Source organism: Mastomys coucha, unplaced genomic scaffold, assembly GCF_008632895.1.
Source record: "Mastomys coucha isolate ucsf_1 unplaced genomic scaffold, UCSF_Mcou_1 pScaffold7, whole genome shotgun sequence".
NCBI classification, from domain to species: domain Eukaryota; kingdom Metazoa; phylum Chordata; class Mammalia; order Rodentia; family Muridae; genus Mastomys; species Mastomys coucha.
In genome coordinates this window covers 17,543,927-17,561,469 of record NW_022196913.1, presented here as the reverse complement: position 1 = coordinate 17,561,469, position 17,543 = coordinate 17,543,927, and the positions used below count along the sequence as shown (strand labels likewise).

General features: G+C 41.5%; 1 protein-coding gene across 1 annotated transcript in view; it reads right to left on the bottom strand.

The window, feature by feature from the left end:
• The window catches only part of Heatr1 (HEAT repeat containing 1), a 42,715-nt gene extending 41,766 nt beyond the window's left edge, over positions 1–949 (bottom strand). Inside the window, exons 1-2 of the mRNA XM_031358057.1 lie at positions 837–949; positions 62–235 (exon numbers count right to left, since the gene is read on the bottom strand). Coding sequence (XP_031213917.1) covers positions 62–203 — 142 coding nt within the window. The 5' untranslated portion in view covers positions 204–235; positions 837–949. The remainder of the gene's footprint in view (positions 1–61; positions 236–836) is intronic.
• Positions 950–17,543: the final 16,594 nt, after the last annotated feature.

Genomic DNA, 17,543 nt, shown 5'->3' with positions numbered 1-17,543 from the left:
CCCCCCCCCCCCCCGCCAATATAATTTTTCCGGGAGCTTTGCTAAGTGAAAGGTAGCTCACCGATGGCAAAGGCAGTGTCCCTGTCGATTGTGGCCGCTTCCTTGGGGTCAAATAACAGTGAGGCAACTTCACGTCTAGATAGGAGGCTGGGATCAGTTTGAGGGAGGGCGAGTCGCTGGAGTTGCTGGGCTAAGGACGTCATCTTGCACGGAGCCGGATGTCTCAAAACGCCGGCTAAGAACAAACGGCGTTAAAAGTTTTTACGAGCCGGGCAGTGGTGGAGCACGCCTTTAATCCCTGCACTTGAGAGACAGGCAGGCGGATTTCTGAGTTTGAGACCAGCCTGGTCTACAGAGTGAGCTCCAGGACAGCCAGAGCTATACAGAGAAACCCCTCGAAAAACAAAAAATAGTTTATACGAAACTACAAGCGGCTTAATGGATGGCATGCCCGGGCTCACGTTCTGGCAATACGGCGCTCAGTACTTTCGAGGACACAGGCCGGGGGGTGGTGGTGCACGCCTTTAATCCCAGCACTTGGGAAGCAGAGGCAGATGGATTTCTGAGTTCGAGGCCAGCCTGGTCTACAGAGTAAGTTCCAGGGCAGCCAGGGCTACACAGAGAAACCCTGTCTCGAAAAACAAACAAACAAAAAAGAGGACACAGAAGCCTGCTTCGCAGACATTCCAGGACCCACGAAGCTCACCCACAGCAACTGCGTTAACTACGCCTCGGCAGCACCAGCTTTCCCCAGCTCTGGACCACGGCCTCAAGGCCCACCTTAGCCACCCGTTCCAAGCTACGGCTGCGCCGAGCCGCACAGTGTTCCTCCTCACCCTGAACTTGGAATATTAGCAGGATTAGACAGCTAACGACTCCTCAGATCAGTTCCCACATGGTGCCGGCACTGTCCCGGAACTCTAAAGCACGCCTCATAGGAACTTCCGGCTTCCCGATACGGCAGGAGAAAAGGGACAGCTTTGTAAAAAAATGCGGTACAACAGCCCCGCCCCCCCTGACGCTAAGTCCCGCCCATTCTTCTGGCCTGGCATTTAATTCCCCGCCTATTTCCCCCCTCCGCTCGTTCACCCCGTTAAGCTCCGCCTTCTATCCAACCTCTTTCCAAGACACCACACTTAGTCCACGCCCTTCTTTTAAGCCCCACCCCCACGGAAATGTGTTAAGCCACGCCCACAGTCCCTCTCCCTTGGAGTTCCTTCTATCAGAAAGTTGCCCATAAGGCCCTCCCCTTTCGGAGCCCCGCCCCCTCGGCTCCTTGGTACTCCTGCTCGGTTTTCTGGGTTCCCCACACCTCACTTTCTGTTGCTCTGTACCCTTAGGCTTTTAAGTCTGGGATTCAGTTTCCGCAAACGCCTTTTGGAGCTTTATGGGTGTGTAGCAGGGATGGGTCATTCACGAGATATTATCCAACCAGCATGGGGCTGAAGCACGGTAAGCCGCCTTTCTGATACTTCACGTGCTACACGAGGAGGGCACAAACCTGGCTAGAGTTGCAGACCCCAGTACAATCTGGTTGTTCTGTCGCTGAGTTAATGACAACCTTATCACTTTTGTTTTGTCTGCATTCCTAGGGAGTGGTGTTTTTCTTATTTCTATTAGCAGCAGCAGTAGTAGTAGTAGTAAAAACACGATATTTTAATTTTTTTTAAGTGAAACTAATTTTTTTCAAGATAGGAGGTGGCGGCTTACTCCTTTAATTCCAGCACGAGGGAGGCAGAAGCAGTCGGATTTGAGTTCAAGGCAAGCCTGATTGGTGGAGTGAGTTCCAGGACATCCAGAGCTGCACAGAGAAACCTTGTCTCAAAAGCAAAAAACAAAAACACACACAAAGGATTTTTTGCTTTCAAATTCTGGTTACAGTTTCCTTCTACAACACTTCCCCACCCAAATCCACACCATTTTTTTCTCTTTCTTATTAAAATACAAACATACGATGATGATGATGATGATGATGATAGGTAAAATAATAACAAACAAATCAGAATAAGACAAAACAAAGAAATAGAAGAAAAAAGAGCCAAAGAAAAAGCTCAAGAAACACATATAGACACAGAGACATGTCTGCTTAAACACATGGAACTCATAAAAATGCAAAACCAGAAACAGAAATACATATGCAAAGGACCTATAAGGAGAAAAAAAGCCCTGACAAAGAATTATTATTATTATTATCATTAATATTATTATTAATTTTTTATTGGTTTTTTGAGGCAGGGTTTCTCTGTGTACCCCTGGCTGTCCTGGAACTCACTCTATAGACCAGGCTGGCCTCAAACTCAGAAATCCGCCTGCCTCTGCCTCCCAAGTGCTGGGATTAAAGGCGTGCAGCACCACCGCCCGGCCTGACAAAGAATTATGAGGCTAAGAACATCCAAAAATGCTACAGAGTTCATCTTATGTTGTCCATATGCTAACTGGGCATGGGACCTGGCCTTAGGTTTGTGCAGTGAGTTAGCTCCATTGGAGAAAATTGATTTGTGAGTGATTACCAATGGGAGATACCTTCTGGGTTAGAGACAGGGGCTTATGTTCTTCCTCTCTCAGCGCTGGAAGCCCATCTGGTCCAGACCTGTGCAGCCCTGTGTATGTGTGCTGCCACAGTCTCTTCTGCTGTGTTTGTACAGTATCTTCTTTTCTTGGTGTCCTCCATCCCCACTGGCTCTTATAATCTTTTTGCCCTCTTCTCCTACCTTCCTTTTTGGCCTCCTTCTTGCCTTCCTGAGGGGAGGGATTAGTTGGAAACATCATAGTTAGGACTGAGTATTTGAGGTCTCTCATTCTGTACACATTGCCCAGCTATGAGTCTCTGTGTTTGTTCTCTTCTGCTGCAAAAGGAAGTATATATACATATATATATGTATGTATATATACACACAATATAGAACAATAGTAGTTGGGTTTCCCCTAGACTAGCCTATCTAGTCTCAGATTCTTGGCCGCTGAGCAGTGTAAGGCATGGGATCTATCTCATGGTCTGGCCCTTAAATCCAATCAGGCATTCATTTGGTTATTCCTAAACTTTGTGCCATCATTGTACCAGCATATCTTGCAGGTAGGTCACTATTACAGATTTGGTAGCTAGATTGGTCTTTATTTTTCTTCTCTAGTAGCATGCAGAGTACCTTCCAGGACCGTGAACACTAGTCAGTAGGTGTGAAGGCTCTAGGTAGGCACCAGCTCGACTTCTCCACAGTCAATGAGTTGTGTAGATGTTGTCTTCAGCAATTTGGCCTTACAATCAATTTGTGAAGAGCAATCAACAGCTTTGACAATAGCCTGGGTTGTCTGGGGCTAACAACTTGATTCGATGTAACCCATTCCTGGGATTGGAGACTTCATTTGGTAATGAAAGATATCCAACTGGGGCTCCATTTCCCCCATTATTTGGCCATTCCATTTGGATCACCTTCATATATGTATATATTTTAGAAGTTTCCTCTGTAGTAGGTTTCCATACAGCCTGTCAAATGGCCTTTAGTTTTAGCTGTTACCTCCCTCATCTCTTTCTTCTCTCCCTCCCTCTTTTTGATCCTTCTGTTCCAATCCCATCCCACCCCATTCTTCCATAACTGTCTATTCTATTTCCCCTTCCTAGAGAGAGCCAACCTATCCCCCCCCAGCCCCTTACTCTACACCTAATCTCTATGTTTGTATAGATGGTAGCCTGCTTATTGAAAAATTAACAGTTAACATCCACATATAAGTGACTATTTACCATTTTTGTCTTTGGGGGTCTGGGTTATCTCACACAGGATGATTTTTTTTCTAGTTCCATATACGTCCCTGAGAATTTCATGATTTCATGTGCTTAACCACTGAGTAATATTCCATTGTGTAAATATGCCACATTTTCTTTATCTCATTCATTGATAGGCATCTAGTGTAGTGATAAGTATAGTGTAGTCTTTATATCTGACTTTAAGTGAAATATATGGAAAAACCTTTGAGTCTGACTTTGAGTGAATTGTTTCAGCAAAGCCTTTGTGTTTGGGTTAATCAGTAGAGGCTGTTTTGAGACTGAATCTTGAAGAAATGTTTTCTCTCTAGAGAATCTGTACATGAAAGCTTGCACCTGCACCAATTTTGGTCCTAAGATACTCATGGTAAGCCCAGAGTTCTTACTTTTGATTATGGATCACCATGATCAAAAGGGACTGTGATTTATATGGGTTGTCTGTTCTCACGGACAGCAAGGGCAAGATAACTTTGATAGCTGGAACCTTTCCCAGCCCCAATTAATCTTGTATAGTATTTGAATAAAGTAACTGGAGTGAGCTAGCTGGGTGTCAGTCTTTTCTAAGAAGACTGAACCCCTTTGGTCCTTCAGAAAAATGAAGGTTTAGCATCTTGGTGAGCTTTTCTCTCTACTGTGGCACCCACGACCAACATCAAACAATAATCTAGTCTGTTTTCAATTTCTGGCTATTATAAATAGACCAGCAATAAACATAGTTAAGCAAGTGTTTCTGCAGTAGGATATCAAGTCCTTTGAGTATATATGCAAGAATGTTATAGCTGGATCTTGGAGATAGATCTATTCTCAGCTTCCTGGAGAGTGGTCACAATGATTTCCATAATGGCTGTACAAGTTTACACTCCCATCAGCAACGGATGAGGGTCACCCTTACTCCACATCTCCACCAGCATGAGCTGTCATTTGTTTTTATAAATCTGGGCCATATGACTGGTGTAAGCTGAAATCTCAAAGTGATTTTGATTTGCATTTCCCTGATGGCTAAGGATGTTGAGTGTCTCTTAGTGTTTCTTAGCCATTTATATCTATGACTTTAAGAATTCTCTCTTTAGATCTGCATTCCACTTTTTAAATTGGGTTGTTTTCTTGATGTCCAGATTTTTTTTAATTCTTTATACATTTTAGATATGTTTAGGTATTAGCACTCTATCAGATGTGTAGTTGGTAAAAATCTTTTCCATTCTGTAGCCTGCCGCTTTGTTTGGTTGATACTGCCTTTTGACATTCAGAAGCATTTCAGTTTCATGTGGTCTCCTTGTTTTTCTTAGTGCCTGTGTTGCTTTGAGTGTTCTGTTCAGAAAGTCTTTCCCTGTGCCAGTGGGTTCAAGACTATTCCCCACCTTCTCTTCTCTCAGATTTGGTGTATCTGGCCTTATGTTGAGGTCTTTGATTCACTTAGAGTTGAGTTTTATGCAGGGTGGTAAGTATGAATCTATTTGCATCCATCCTGTTTGACCAGCACCATTTGCTGAAGATGCTGTCTTTTTTTCTCAATGTGTATTTCTGGCTTTTTTTTTTTTTAACCAAAAATTAGGTATGCATAGATGTGTGAATTTGTGTCTGAGTCTTCAATTCGATCCCATTGATCAATGTGTTCGTTTTGGGGCCAATACCATGCTATTTTTATTACTATGGCTCTTTAATATAATCTGAGGTTAGGGATAGGTATACCTATAGCAGTTCTTTTCTTATTCAAGGGTGTTTTAACTATCGTGTGTGTGTGTGTGTGTGTGTGTGTGTGTGTGTGTTGTGTGTTGTGTGTCTGTGTATGTATGTGTGTGAATGTGTTTCAACATAAAGCTGAAAATTCACCTTTTCAAGTTCTCTGAAGAATTGTGTTGGAATTTTGATAGATTGTGTTAAATCTGTATATTGTTTTTGACAGGGTGGCCATTTTCACTATGTCAATCCTACCAATCCATGAGAAAGGGAGATCTTTCCATCTTCTAAGATCTTCCTCAATTTCTTTCTTCAGGGATTTGGAGTCCTTGTCATACTTGTCTTTCGCTTGCTTGGCTAGAGTTACACCAAGGTGATATATGTTATTTGTGGCTATAGTGAAGGGTGTTGTTTTCCTGATTTTTTTCTCAGTTCATTTGTCTATAGGAATGCTATTGATCTTTGTGTATTAAAAATGTGTCCTGCTACTGCTGAAAGTTTATCAGCTTTAAGAGTTTCCTTGTAGAATTTTTAGGGTCCCTTGTATATGCAACCATATCTTCATCCAATAATGATACTTGATGTCTTCCCTTCCTATTTGTATCTCTGTCTTATTGCTCTAGCTAAGACTTCAAGTACTATACTGAATAGGCATAAAAAGAGAGGACATGTTGTCCTGTTCTCGATTTTAGTAGAATTACTTTAAGCTTCCATTTCAGATGATATTGGCTATGAGCTTGCTGTAAACTACCTTTATTATCTTGAGGGATATTTCTTGTATACCTACTTCTCTCCAGGACTTTTATCATGAAAGGGTGTTATATAAAGGCCTTTTCTGCACCTAATGAGATGATGATGTGTTTTTTTTATTGTCTTTCAGTTTATTTATATGGTGGACTACATCTATGGATTTATGTATGTTGAACCTTTCTTGCACCATTGGGATGAAGCCAAAGGATCATAGTGGATGGTCTTTTTAATATGTTCATGTATCCAGTTTGCCTACCTGCTCCCTGGCATGGCCAGGGGATTTCCAAGGAGTCTTGAGTCAGACAAAAGGATGGGTGAGGAAGGAAAGCTGTAGGAGAAGATCTGCATAGTACCCCAGGAATCATATTTTTCTTTTAAATCAAACCTGGGCCAGAGAATTGACTGAGGAGGTAAAAGCACTTGCCACCAAGCCTGATGAGTTGAGTCAGATCCCTGGGACCCACAGGTTACAGAGAGAGAACATATACTCACAAGTTGTCCCATGACACACATATAAATAGTAAATGGGCTTTTTTGTCTTTTTTAAAAAATATTTATTTATTTATTATATCTAAGTACACTGTAGCTGTCTTGAGACACACCAGAAGGGGGCATCAGATCTCCTTATGAGATGGTTGTGAGCCACCATGTGGTTGCTGGGATTTGAACTCAGGACCTTCGGAAGAGCAGTCGGTGCTAGTTGAAGCATGATTTAGAAACAATAAAGGCACTCATTTCAGTGAAACCGTTTGGCAACTTTAGCAAATGAATATGCAGGTGTGACTATGTCCCTAGTCCTAACAAAATTTTAGCACCCCTACAAGTTATTTCCCTGCAGTCTCTGTGATGACGTCAACACAGCCTAGCCCCAGGAGAGCCAGGTACACCACAAACCTGCTTCAAGGTCACTGTGGCAAATGACACACACCGTGGACCACACAGGTGAGGCTGGACGCTTTGCCTGTCTTTTTTTGGAGGCATCCATTTCTCTCCAGAGATGGGGCTCACCATTGCAATAGCATCAGACTTTCTGTATCCGTCTTCGACTGGAAATATGGGAAACACAGCTGCTCTTTTAAAGGCACTCTTGACAAAGTTCCTACGTTTCTTTCCTTTGGATTAACATAGTTTCCCATTGTTGTCTTACACTGGTTAAAGCAAACAATAAGAAATAAAAAGCTCCCTTTCATGTATGTCTGCAGACAGTTAGTAACCTATGTCTACACGAGGTGTTCACTACAGAGAACAACAAAAGAAGTTAAATACAGATTATGGTGACAAAATTTTAATAAAATTATTTAAGTAAACATGGTTTTAGTCCTTGATAAATATTCTCTTAGGAAATATATCACAATGATAAATTAGTTTTGTTATTTAATGTTGAGACATAAGAATTATTTAAAATTGTTAAAATTTTTTTTTTTGCTGCCACATTTAGTTGTTGAGAATTTTACACTGATGTCTGAGTACATCCACAACCATAAGCTGGAAATGCATAAGGAAATTGGAAACTGGATGTTTGAGACTTCTTAGAAATAATTTCTACTGTGCCTGCATCTATTATGTTATGAAAGGAACGGTGTCTAGTCCCCCAGTCCTTTCTTCTCACTAAGAGCTTCTTGTTAAGGGCCTTCCTGAAACCTGAAGCCATGACTGGAAAAGCACTACCTTAGAAATATCCTGCCTGTCTTCTGATTGTGAAGACACAGGAGAAAAGCTGCTTCCAAAAACCTTCAACACATACCCAGTTATTTTTAAACTTTTACTTATGTATATGTGTGTGAGTGCATGTGTGTGCGTCTGTGTGTGTTTGTATGTATGTACGTATGTATATGTGTGTAAGTGTGTGTATGTTTGTGAGTGTGTATGTGAGAGAGTATATGTGTGTAGGGGGAAATTATATGTGTGTGTTTGTGTGTGGGGGTGGTGAGTGTAAGTGTGTGTGTCTGTGTGAGTGTATGTGTGGGTGTGGGTGTGTGAGCACTCTCTCCACAGTGTTTGCAAGTGCCAAGGACACAGAAGCTGTCAGGCTTGGCCTTGGACACTTGATTACCCACCCAAGTTTATCTTTTGTTGAAAAAAAAGCAATGGAATTAGCTGGACACAGTGACACATGCCAGAAATCCCAGCATCTTGAAGGTGGAGGCAGAGGGATCAGGAGTTCAAGATCATCATCATCTATACAATAGGTTTAAAGCCGTCCTAGGCTACGTGAGACTGAATTTATTTATTTAGCAAGACAGGGTTTCTCTATATAGCCTTGGTTTTCCTGTGGACCAAGAGATCTGCCTGTCTCTACCTCCCCTTCGGAGTGTTGGGATTAAAGGCCACCACTGCCTATCCAGACTGTTGTTAAAAAGAAAGGAAAGGAAGAGAAATGGAAGGGAAAGGAGAGGAGGGAGCATGAAAGGAAGGAAGGGGAGAGGGGAGGAAAAGATGAGAAGAGAGGGAGGAGGAGAAGAGAAGAGTAAGGAAGGGGAGGAGAGGAAAAATAGAGGGACGGAAAGGAGGTACGAATGTCATTAGCAAAGTAAACTCAAAATATAAAGTCTACATTTGGCCACATACTCTAAAGAACTTTGAAAAAAGTACTTGAAAATGGGAAAAAATAATACAGTAGTTCATATTTCAAAATATCATAGTCTTAGAAGCAATGGATAAAACAAGACCTTAGCAATCAAACCCAGGGATATCAGTTTTAATAGCTCTGATCACTTGTTATGGGAATTTCTGAATATCAATAAAAAGAATTGGAAATGGGAAAGAAGGCCAAAACAAATCCTTTCTCAACTTTAGGAATATTTTACTTTAACAAAACAACCCCCCAGTCTTATATAGCCTAAACTGGCCTTGAATTTTTTTCTTCGAGACAGGGTTTCTCTGTCTAGCCTTGGCTGTCCTGGAACTCACTCTGTAGACCAGGCTGGCCTTGAACTCAGAAATCCTCCTGCTTCTGCCTCCCAAGTGCTGGGATTAAAGGCATGTATCACCACTGCCTAGCCAGTGGCCTTGAATTTTTGATTTTCCTCCCTCCATTTCCAGAGCTCTGGGATTAAAAGCGTTTTCACCACACCCACATAATATTTTACTTTTAAAATCAATATTTTAAGTTTTGAGTTTGTTGTTTGTTTTTCAAGAAAAGGATTTGGAAATCCACAATGGTAAGAAGTACCTGCTATACCTCTGAAGATCAGCAGGTGGCACTACAGCACCTTTCCCTTCCCTGGTCTTTTACAGAATTAGAAATGTATATCCTGTTGCCTAAATACTGATTCATTAACCCTGAACATGTTGTAAAAATTTACTGAAACAATGCTCAAATGCCATTTAGGTAGCTATAGAACTTAAAAAACATTTAGTGGTTCTTAGCTATTGAGAACCATTCAGTGATTTCTCTCTGCCTCATGCTACGCTTATTTTGTTCAATATTTGCCACTTTTGATATTGAAAACTGACATAGATTTTAGAATTGGCATCTACAGATAGTAAATGGTTTATTTTATCTGTATTGCATATCTTTAAAAGTTAAATACAGAGCTGAGGAGATGTTTGATAGGTAAAAAATGCTTACTGGAGCTGGGTGGTGGTGGCACACGCCTTTAGTCCCAGCACTTGGGAGGCAGAGGCAGGCGGATTTCTGAGTTAGAGGTCAGCCTGGTCTACAGAGTGAGTTCCAGGATAGCCAGGGGCTTATACAGAGAAACCTTGTCTCGAAAAACCAAAAAAAAAAAAAAAAAAAAAAAAAAAAGCTTACTGTGTATATATGAGGACTTGAGTCTAAATTCCCAGGACCCATGTGGGGAAAAAAAAAAGTTGTGTATGGCCTTTCAAGCCTGTAACCCAGGACACAGTGTAGACAGGAGAATCACTGGGGCTGGATGGCTGCCAGCCTAGCTCCAAATTCAGTGAGAGACCCTGTCTCAAGGGAATAAGGCAGAGAGTGACATAGCAGGACACTGGATTTCCTCCTCTGGCCTACACACACACACACACACACACACACACACACACACACTCTTACACACATATACACACATACACACACACACATACACACACATACACACACACTCTCACAGACCCACACATACTCACACACACATATATATACACACACCCATACACACACACACTCACATACATACACTCTCACATACACACACTCACACATAATAGATGTGAAAGATATTCACCTTATGTACATATCATGCGTATACTAAACTAGAAAATGTTTAAGTAGCCGGGCAGTGGTGGCACACACCCTTAATCACAGCACTAGGGAAGCAAAGGCAGACAGATCTCTGTGAATTCCAGGCTAGCCTGGATTCAGAGTGAATTCCAAGACAGTCAGGGCTACACAGAGAAATCCTGTCTCAAAAAAGACAAAACAAAACAGAAAAAGAAAAAAGAAAATGTTAAAGTAATAAAGTGTATAATATTTACTATTTAATAATATTACTGAAAGTAATATTACTTGTTCCTGACAAACACATTCTAAGACATTACCAATAATGTTTTAGGCATTACCACCATTTAGGAAGCAATTTGGAAACATGTGTCTGGAACTTGATATATGTGCATTCCAGTTAATGCACTAATTCTATTTCTGGAAGTCTTTAACAAGCTGACATTCCAGAGCCAGGAACAGACCATTATCATCCTATTGTGTGGGATGGCAGACTTTTTTTTTTTTTTTTTAATTATAGGGATTGAAGAGAGGGCTCAGTGGTTAAGAACACTAGCTACTTTTTCACAGAATCCTGGTTTGTTTTCCAGAACCCACATAGCAGCTCACAACCTTCTGTAACTCTAGTTCCAAGGGATCCAACACAGTCTTATAGCCTTTTTAGGCTCCAGGCATACAAGTGGCACACACACACACACACACACACACACACACACACACACACACACACAAGGCAAAATGCTCATACACATAAAATAAAATAAAAATTTAAGCTACAGTTATATATTGTTAAGTATAAATCTAGGTAATAGAAATACGCATTTCTTTTCTTTTTTGGGGGGGTGGGCAGAGTTTTACTATGTAGCCCTGACTGTCCTAGAACTTACTATGTAGACCAGGCTGGCCTTTAACTCACAGAGCACCACCAGCTGCTGAGATTAATGGTGTGTACCACCATGCCATGTGTGTGTGTTTCAAAAACTGTAGTTTGATAACTTTAAACAAAAGCAATTAAAGGTATTTTTCTAAGTTATCTGTGCATATCAATAACTTTTTGTATTGTGTCATTTTTGTCATAAATCAACCTCTAAGATTCTAAAGCTTAATATGGATTGTTAAGTTTTTTCCCATAAACAACTATATGTAAGAAACTTACTAGAGACAATATACCAGGACTTCAATAGAGCTTTTTTTTTTTTTTTTTTTTTTTTTTTTTTGTCATGCTATTGTAATGGCATGTCTTTCGAAGGAGAACAATTGCACCCTTTGAAGAAGGTTCTTAGTACCAGGGGTCAGTGTTTTACAGATAAGGAGCTATATGACGTCATCCTTTTAAAGACACTAGGTGAGAAAGTACCACATTAATAGAGTGCCTGCCTAGTATGTGCAAAGCTATGGCTTTAAGTGTGTGTGTGTGTGTGTGTGTGTGTGTTAAACATTGGGAAATCTTGCATTCAGTATCTCAGAGAAGCTTCCTGAAAAAAGAAAAAAAAACCAGTATTGTACAGACAAAATAGTTAAGCTTGTTTTGTTATTTATGCTTGTTTTGTTATTTATTTTGTGTGTATGGGTGCTTTGCCTGTGTGCACAACATGTGAAGTACCTAGGCCAGAGGAGGGACTGCATCAGATCCTCTGGTTTGGACTTTACAGATGTAAGCCACCATGTGGGTGCTGGGAATTGAACTGAGGTCCTCTGGAAGAGCAATCAGTGTTCTTACCTGCTCAACCATCTTTCCAGCAGCACATATTATTTTTAGTTATGTGTGTGCATATGTTAGTACCCAAGGTTCAAGACATCAGTCCCACACCCAGCCTGACTCAGGGAGCTGGAATTACAATCAACTGCAAGTTGTTCCAGTTGATGCTAGGAACTAACTTGGATCTTCTTCAAGAGCAATACTCACTCTTAACTTCTGAGCTACCTCTCCAGCCCTCAAAGGACCTTTATTTTTGTAAATTACCACTTAATCTGGGTAAGGTGGTACATGGCTTTAATCCTAGCACAGGGGACATAGGGACAAGTAGGCCTCTGTAGCTCTGTAGGCTTATATTTTTCAAGACCTACTTAATAAGTGTTCTTTAATCCTTTAACAATTTAACCTACCTTCTAGCCTACCACCCACCAGAGGTAGTGGAAAGGAAAGATAAATAGGGCAAAGGAGGATGTGGACCTGTTTAGAAATAGTTCCTTGAGGCTCTTCCAGTCTTTGTCATCAAGATAGCAATAGTAGCTTGATCCACTCACAGGCGATGGCAGTTCAATCTAGAAGAAACAGAAAGGCTCTTCCAATAGCCCTGAGTCCAGAATTTCTCTGGTGGTGTTTCTCTCTACACAGTCACGACAAATGATGTTCATCATGGAAGAAGGCAAGGCAAACCAATGCCACAGCATCGTCCTCGAAGACCAAAGTGTGGCAAGGCCACACTCTAGCGTCCACTGTCTCCTGGGTTATTCTTATACCCTTTCCAAACATCATGTGTTCTCTCAAGTGTCAGGTCTAGCAAAACATTACATATCCCCTTTCCAAGCAGCTTACAGAAAAAAAAAACCACCACATGTCTGTTCTCAGTAAAACATTCTCCCACGTGTCTGCTTCAGCAAAAATCCCTCTCATAAGACAGTTTCCAGAAAAACACTACATGACACAGTTAACTGAGTCTCCAAAGAAAACAGAAATTTCCACTTCAGATCTCTGTGAGTTCAAAGCCAGCTAAAGCTACATAATGAGACTGTCTTAAAAGGTAAACAAATTAAGTAAGTAAATAAACATATAATTCTTTTTTCCCCTTGTTTTTTGTTTGTTTGTTTGTTTGTTTTTGATTTTCAGGATGGTGTTTCTCTGTCTAGCTCTGGCTCTCTTGGAACTCACTCTATAAACCAGGCTGGCCTCAAATTCAGAGATCCCTCTGCCTCTGCCTCTGCCTCTGCCTCTGCCTCTGCCTCTGCCTCTGCCTCTGCCTCTGCCTCTGCCTCTGCCTCTGCCTCTGCCTCAAGTGCCGGGATCAGAGACATATGCCATTATTGCCCTGCTGACAAATCACTTTTAAAAAGAATAATTTAAAGATTTTATAAATGCTAAAACGATACCAGAAAAGGGAACACGAAACAAAAACTACTGGGAAATAACAACCCTCTTGAAAGTTATGCAGGTCACTCTCTGATGCCTGTACTTATAGGAGAAGGATTCCATGGTGTGAATCAATAAACCTGTAAATCCAAATGGAAGGTCAGAGGCTAATGCCAGCAGGGCCCATCAGTCATTTCATCTTCTCCTGGCATCGTCCATCATGACATCATAATCTTTTCTCCCACTTTAAGGCTAACAGGAAGTTTTATCAGCATTAGAATGGGCCTGCACATCCAAACCTTAGCCAGAAGAGATGGCTTCCTAGGAACACTTACTAACTCATAGCTGAGTCTATGGCAAGTGACAGATTTTGCAAAGTCATGTCTCTACAGTGAGATACTTAGGTTTGTCTTGCTCCATAATAAGCAGAAAAGAAGGGATAACTTTTTCTTTCTTAAAACTGATTTTTAGATTAACATACAAAAATTGCTTTCATACATAGAGTCATACACTCTTTGTTGTAATTTATTCCCTCTCCAACTGTCCTCAAAGCCCTTCCCCCAACCCAACCCGTTCCCTCCCTAGGACTCTTTACTGTAGCCCACTCCCAGATATTTTACACTATTTAAAAATTTGTTTTTATTATTGTTTTTTTCCCTTTTAGTTAAAATAGCAGAAAATAGCTTTCCCTTCAGATGATATTGACTGGTACTTATATGAATGGCCTGCTCACCTGGCACTCTCTGAAGAAACAATCAGGCTTATGAATTGTGGTTTCTTTTTTTTCTTTTTTTCTGAGACAGGGTTTCTCTGTGTATCCCTGGCTGTCCAGGAACTCACTCTGTAGACCAGGCTGGCCTTGAACTCAGAAATCCGCCTGTCTCCTTTCCTTGAATCTTCTTTTGTCCCTGGACCCCGTGTCTCAGAGCTCCTGCTTGGTAAGTCATGCTCTTGGCATAAGAATGTGACTGCAGCCACCCTTCCCATGGCTGTGATTTTCTTTTAGCTGCCAGCATACTGTCTTTTGCTCCTTTGCTTGGCTTAATGATGAATTTATTTCTTGTTGTTGTTTTGTGAGAGGGGTCTTTTTATGCATCCTAGGCTAGCCTTAAACTGATGATCTCACTGCCTCAACCATACAAGTTCTGGGATTTGAGGCACATACTACCACTACCATCAGAAAGTAGGTTTACCTTTTAGTCACTGTCTTAGTCAGGGTTTCTATTACTGCGTAAAACATCAGGACCAAGAAGAAAGTTGGGGAGGAAAGGATTTATTCAGTTTACACTTCTACATTGCTGTTCATGACCAAAGGAAGTCAGAACAGGAACTCACACAGGGCAGGAACTTGGAGGCAGAAGCTGATGCAGAGGCCATGGAGGAGTGCTTCTTACTGGCTTGCTTCCCCTGGCTTGCTCAGCCTGCTCTCTTATAGAACCCAGGACTACCAGCCCAGGGATGGCACCACCCACAAGGGGCCCTACCCACTTGATCACTAATTGAGAAAATGCCTTACAGCTGGATGTCATGGAGGCATTTCCTCAAGGGAGGCTCCTTTCTCTATGATAACGCCAGCTTGTGTCAAGTTGACACACGAAGCCAGCCAGTACAGTCACCTTTATTTAGACATTGTTTACATATAAAAATCGTGATAAAAACATCCAGAATGATATTTTACAGTGTCCTGATCTTAACAGCTCCTAGGTTATATCCATCCTCCTCATGTATACAGAGGTGAACTGGGCCTCAGTATCACTAGACTGAACTGGTGCAGCCTGACACCATGATGTATGTAGTTCAAGAACCCTTGGTACATCTGTGATCTCTTTCACTTTTCTCCTGCCTTTCCTTCCTCACTGTGAGCCACTCTAACTGTGAGGTATACTTCCACGTCAAGATCTTTGTGCTCATGGTCCTCTTCTCTTGGCTCTTGCCCCTATCCTAGCTAGCTTCAATTGTCAACTTGACACAACCTAGAATTATCTGGGAAGGAAGTCTTGGTAGAAAAATCGCCTGTGGGCATGTGTCTAAGAGGAGTCTCTTGATTGCTAATTGAAGAAGGAGGTCCCAGCCCACTATGTGTGGCATCATTCCTTAGACAGATGGTCCTGACCTAAACAAGAAAGTTAGCTGAGTATGCCCCTAGCCAGCAAACATAGTTCTTTATGGTTCCTGCTGTACTTCTTCAGCTATAAAGTGAGTTCCTTGGTCAGAGGTAATGGAACATCAAACAAGTCTATATCCCCAGCCATTTTTTTAGTGAGACCTGGCCTGAAGATTTCACAAAAAGCTAAAACCAGCACTATCATAGCATTCCTTCTATCATGGCTTGTATATGCTCAGCTCAGGGAGTGGTACTATTAGAAGGTGTGGCCCTGTTGGAGTAGGTATGTCAACATTGATGTGGGCTTAAGACCCTCATTCTAGCTGCCTGGAAGCCAGTATTCTGCTAGCAGTCTTCAGAGGAAGATGTAGAACTCTCAGCTCCTGCTGCACCATGCTTGCCTGGATGCTGACATGTTCCTGCCTTGATGATAATGGACTGAACCTCTGAACCTGTAAGCCAGCCCCAATTAAATGCTGTCCTTATAAGAGTTGCCTTGGTCATGGTGTCTGTTCACAGCAGTAAAACCCTAACTAAGACACCTTCTTTTTTACCTTTAGCACATATCGCTCAACATGCTAGATGTACCTATCTGACTTGTTTACCATCTGTTCCTCAATACAAAATATAAGCTCTATGCATCCAAAGATCGATGTCTGCCTTTTTCTTATGTCACTTCTGCAGTGTCTGGAACATGAACTGACATATATCAGGTAGTCAATAATTATTCTTTGGATTTCGTATCATTTGACAAAAGCATTTCATTTTTCCATAGTACAATCCCCTGATACTCTTCCCAGATTGACAAGATGACACTAAATTACAGAGATGACTCACAGTTCTGTCTTAATGCTTCAGCCCTTTTAGCGACAAGCAACAAGTTCTTGATGCTAGGTAAGACAGGTAAAATACAAGGAGATAGAAAAACAAGGGGATCCAATCCACAATCAAAGATTTTACAAGTCCACTTAGAAGTCAATTGATTGGATCTCCTTAAGTTACTTTCAGAACACCGCTGGGTACAAAGGGGCAACTTCAGAGAAGCCTGAGAAGACTGTAAGGTGCCAGAACCTGAAACTAGATCTGCCCCATGGGAAAGGCTGGCCCTGGAAGCACAGGACCAGGTACTTTGAATGCCAAGGGTATTTAGTGCATCTGAGAGGGCGTTTTACTGAAGACAGGGGCATCAGAGCACGTTATAGAGGGCCCAGAGGAAATGACAGAACTCTGTTTGGGAGTAGACATCAAGTACTCGCAATCTAAGAGTGATGATGCTTAGAGGACAAGCTTGTCAAAAACACCAAAAAGAGACATAAAGAGAGGATGCTAAGGATGTAGCTCAGGCCTAGCATGTGTGAGACTTGAGACACAATCCTCATTCCTGCATTTAGCAGGCATGTTAAATGCATACCTAAAATCCAGCACTTGGGAGATAAAGACAGAAAGATCCAAAGGTCAAGAACGTTTTTAGCTGCATAGTGAGTTTAAGGCCAGCTTGACATACATGAAACCCTATCAAAAACCAAAAGCAAAACTAAAAACAAACAGAAAGAACAAAAGTATATGAGGATGAGCTAGAGGATATAGGAAATTGTTATATAAAATCATATATGTAACAAATAACTCATAATGAGAATATTTTAAAAATTGTTCCAAAACTATAAATTTATATTTATATATGTATGTTTGTTAGTTAGGGTTTTACTGCTGTGAACAGACACCATGACCAAGGCAACTCTTATAAAGATAACATTTAATTGGGGCTGGCTTATGGTTCAGAGGTTCAGTCCATTATCATCAAGGCAAGAGCTTGGCAGTATCCAGGCAGGCATGGCACAGGAGGAGCTGAGAGTTCTGTGTCTTGTTCTGAAAGCAGACTGAAGAAGAGTGGCTTCCAGGCAGCTAGGATGAGAGTCTTGAAGCCCACGACCACAGAGACACACCCACTCCAACAAGACCACATCTCCAAATAGTGCCACTCCTTAGGCCAAGCATATTC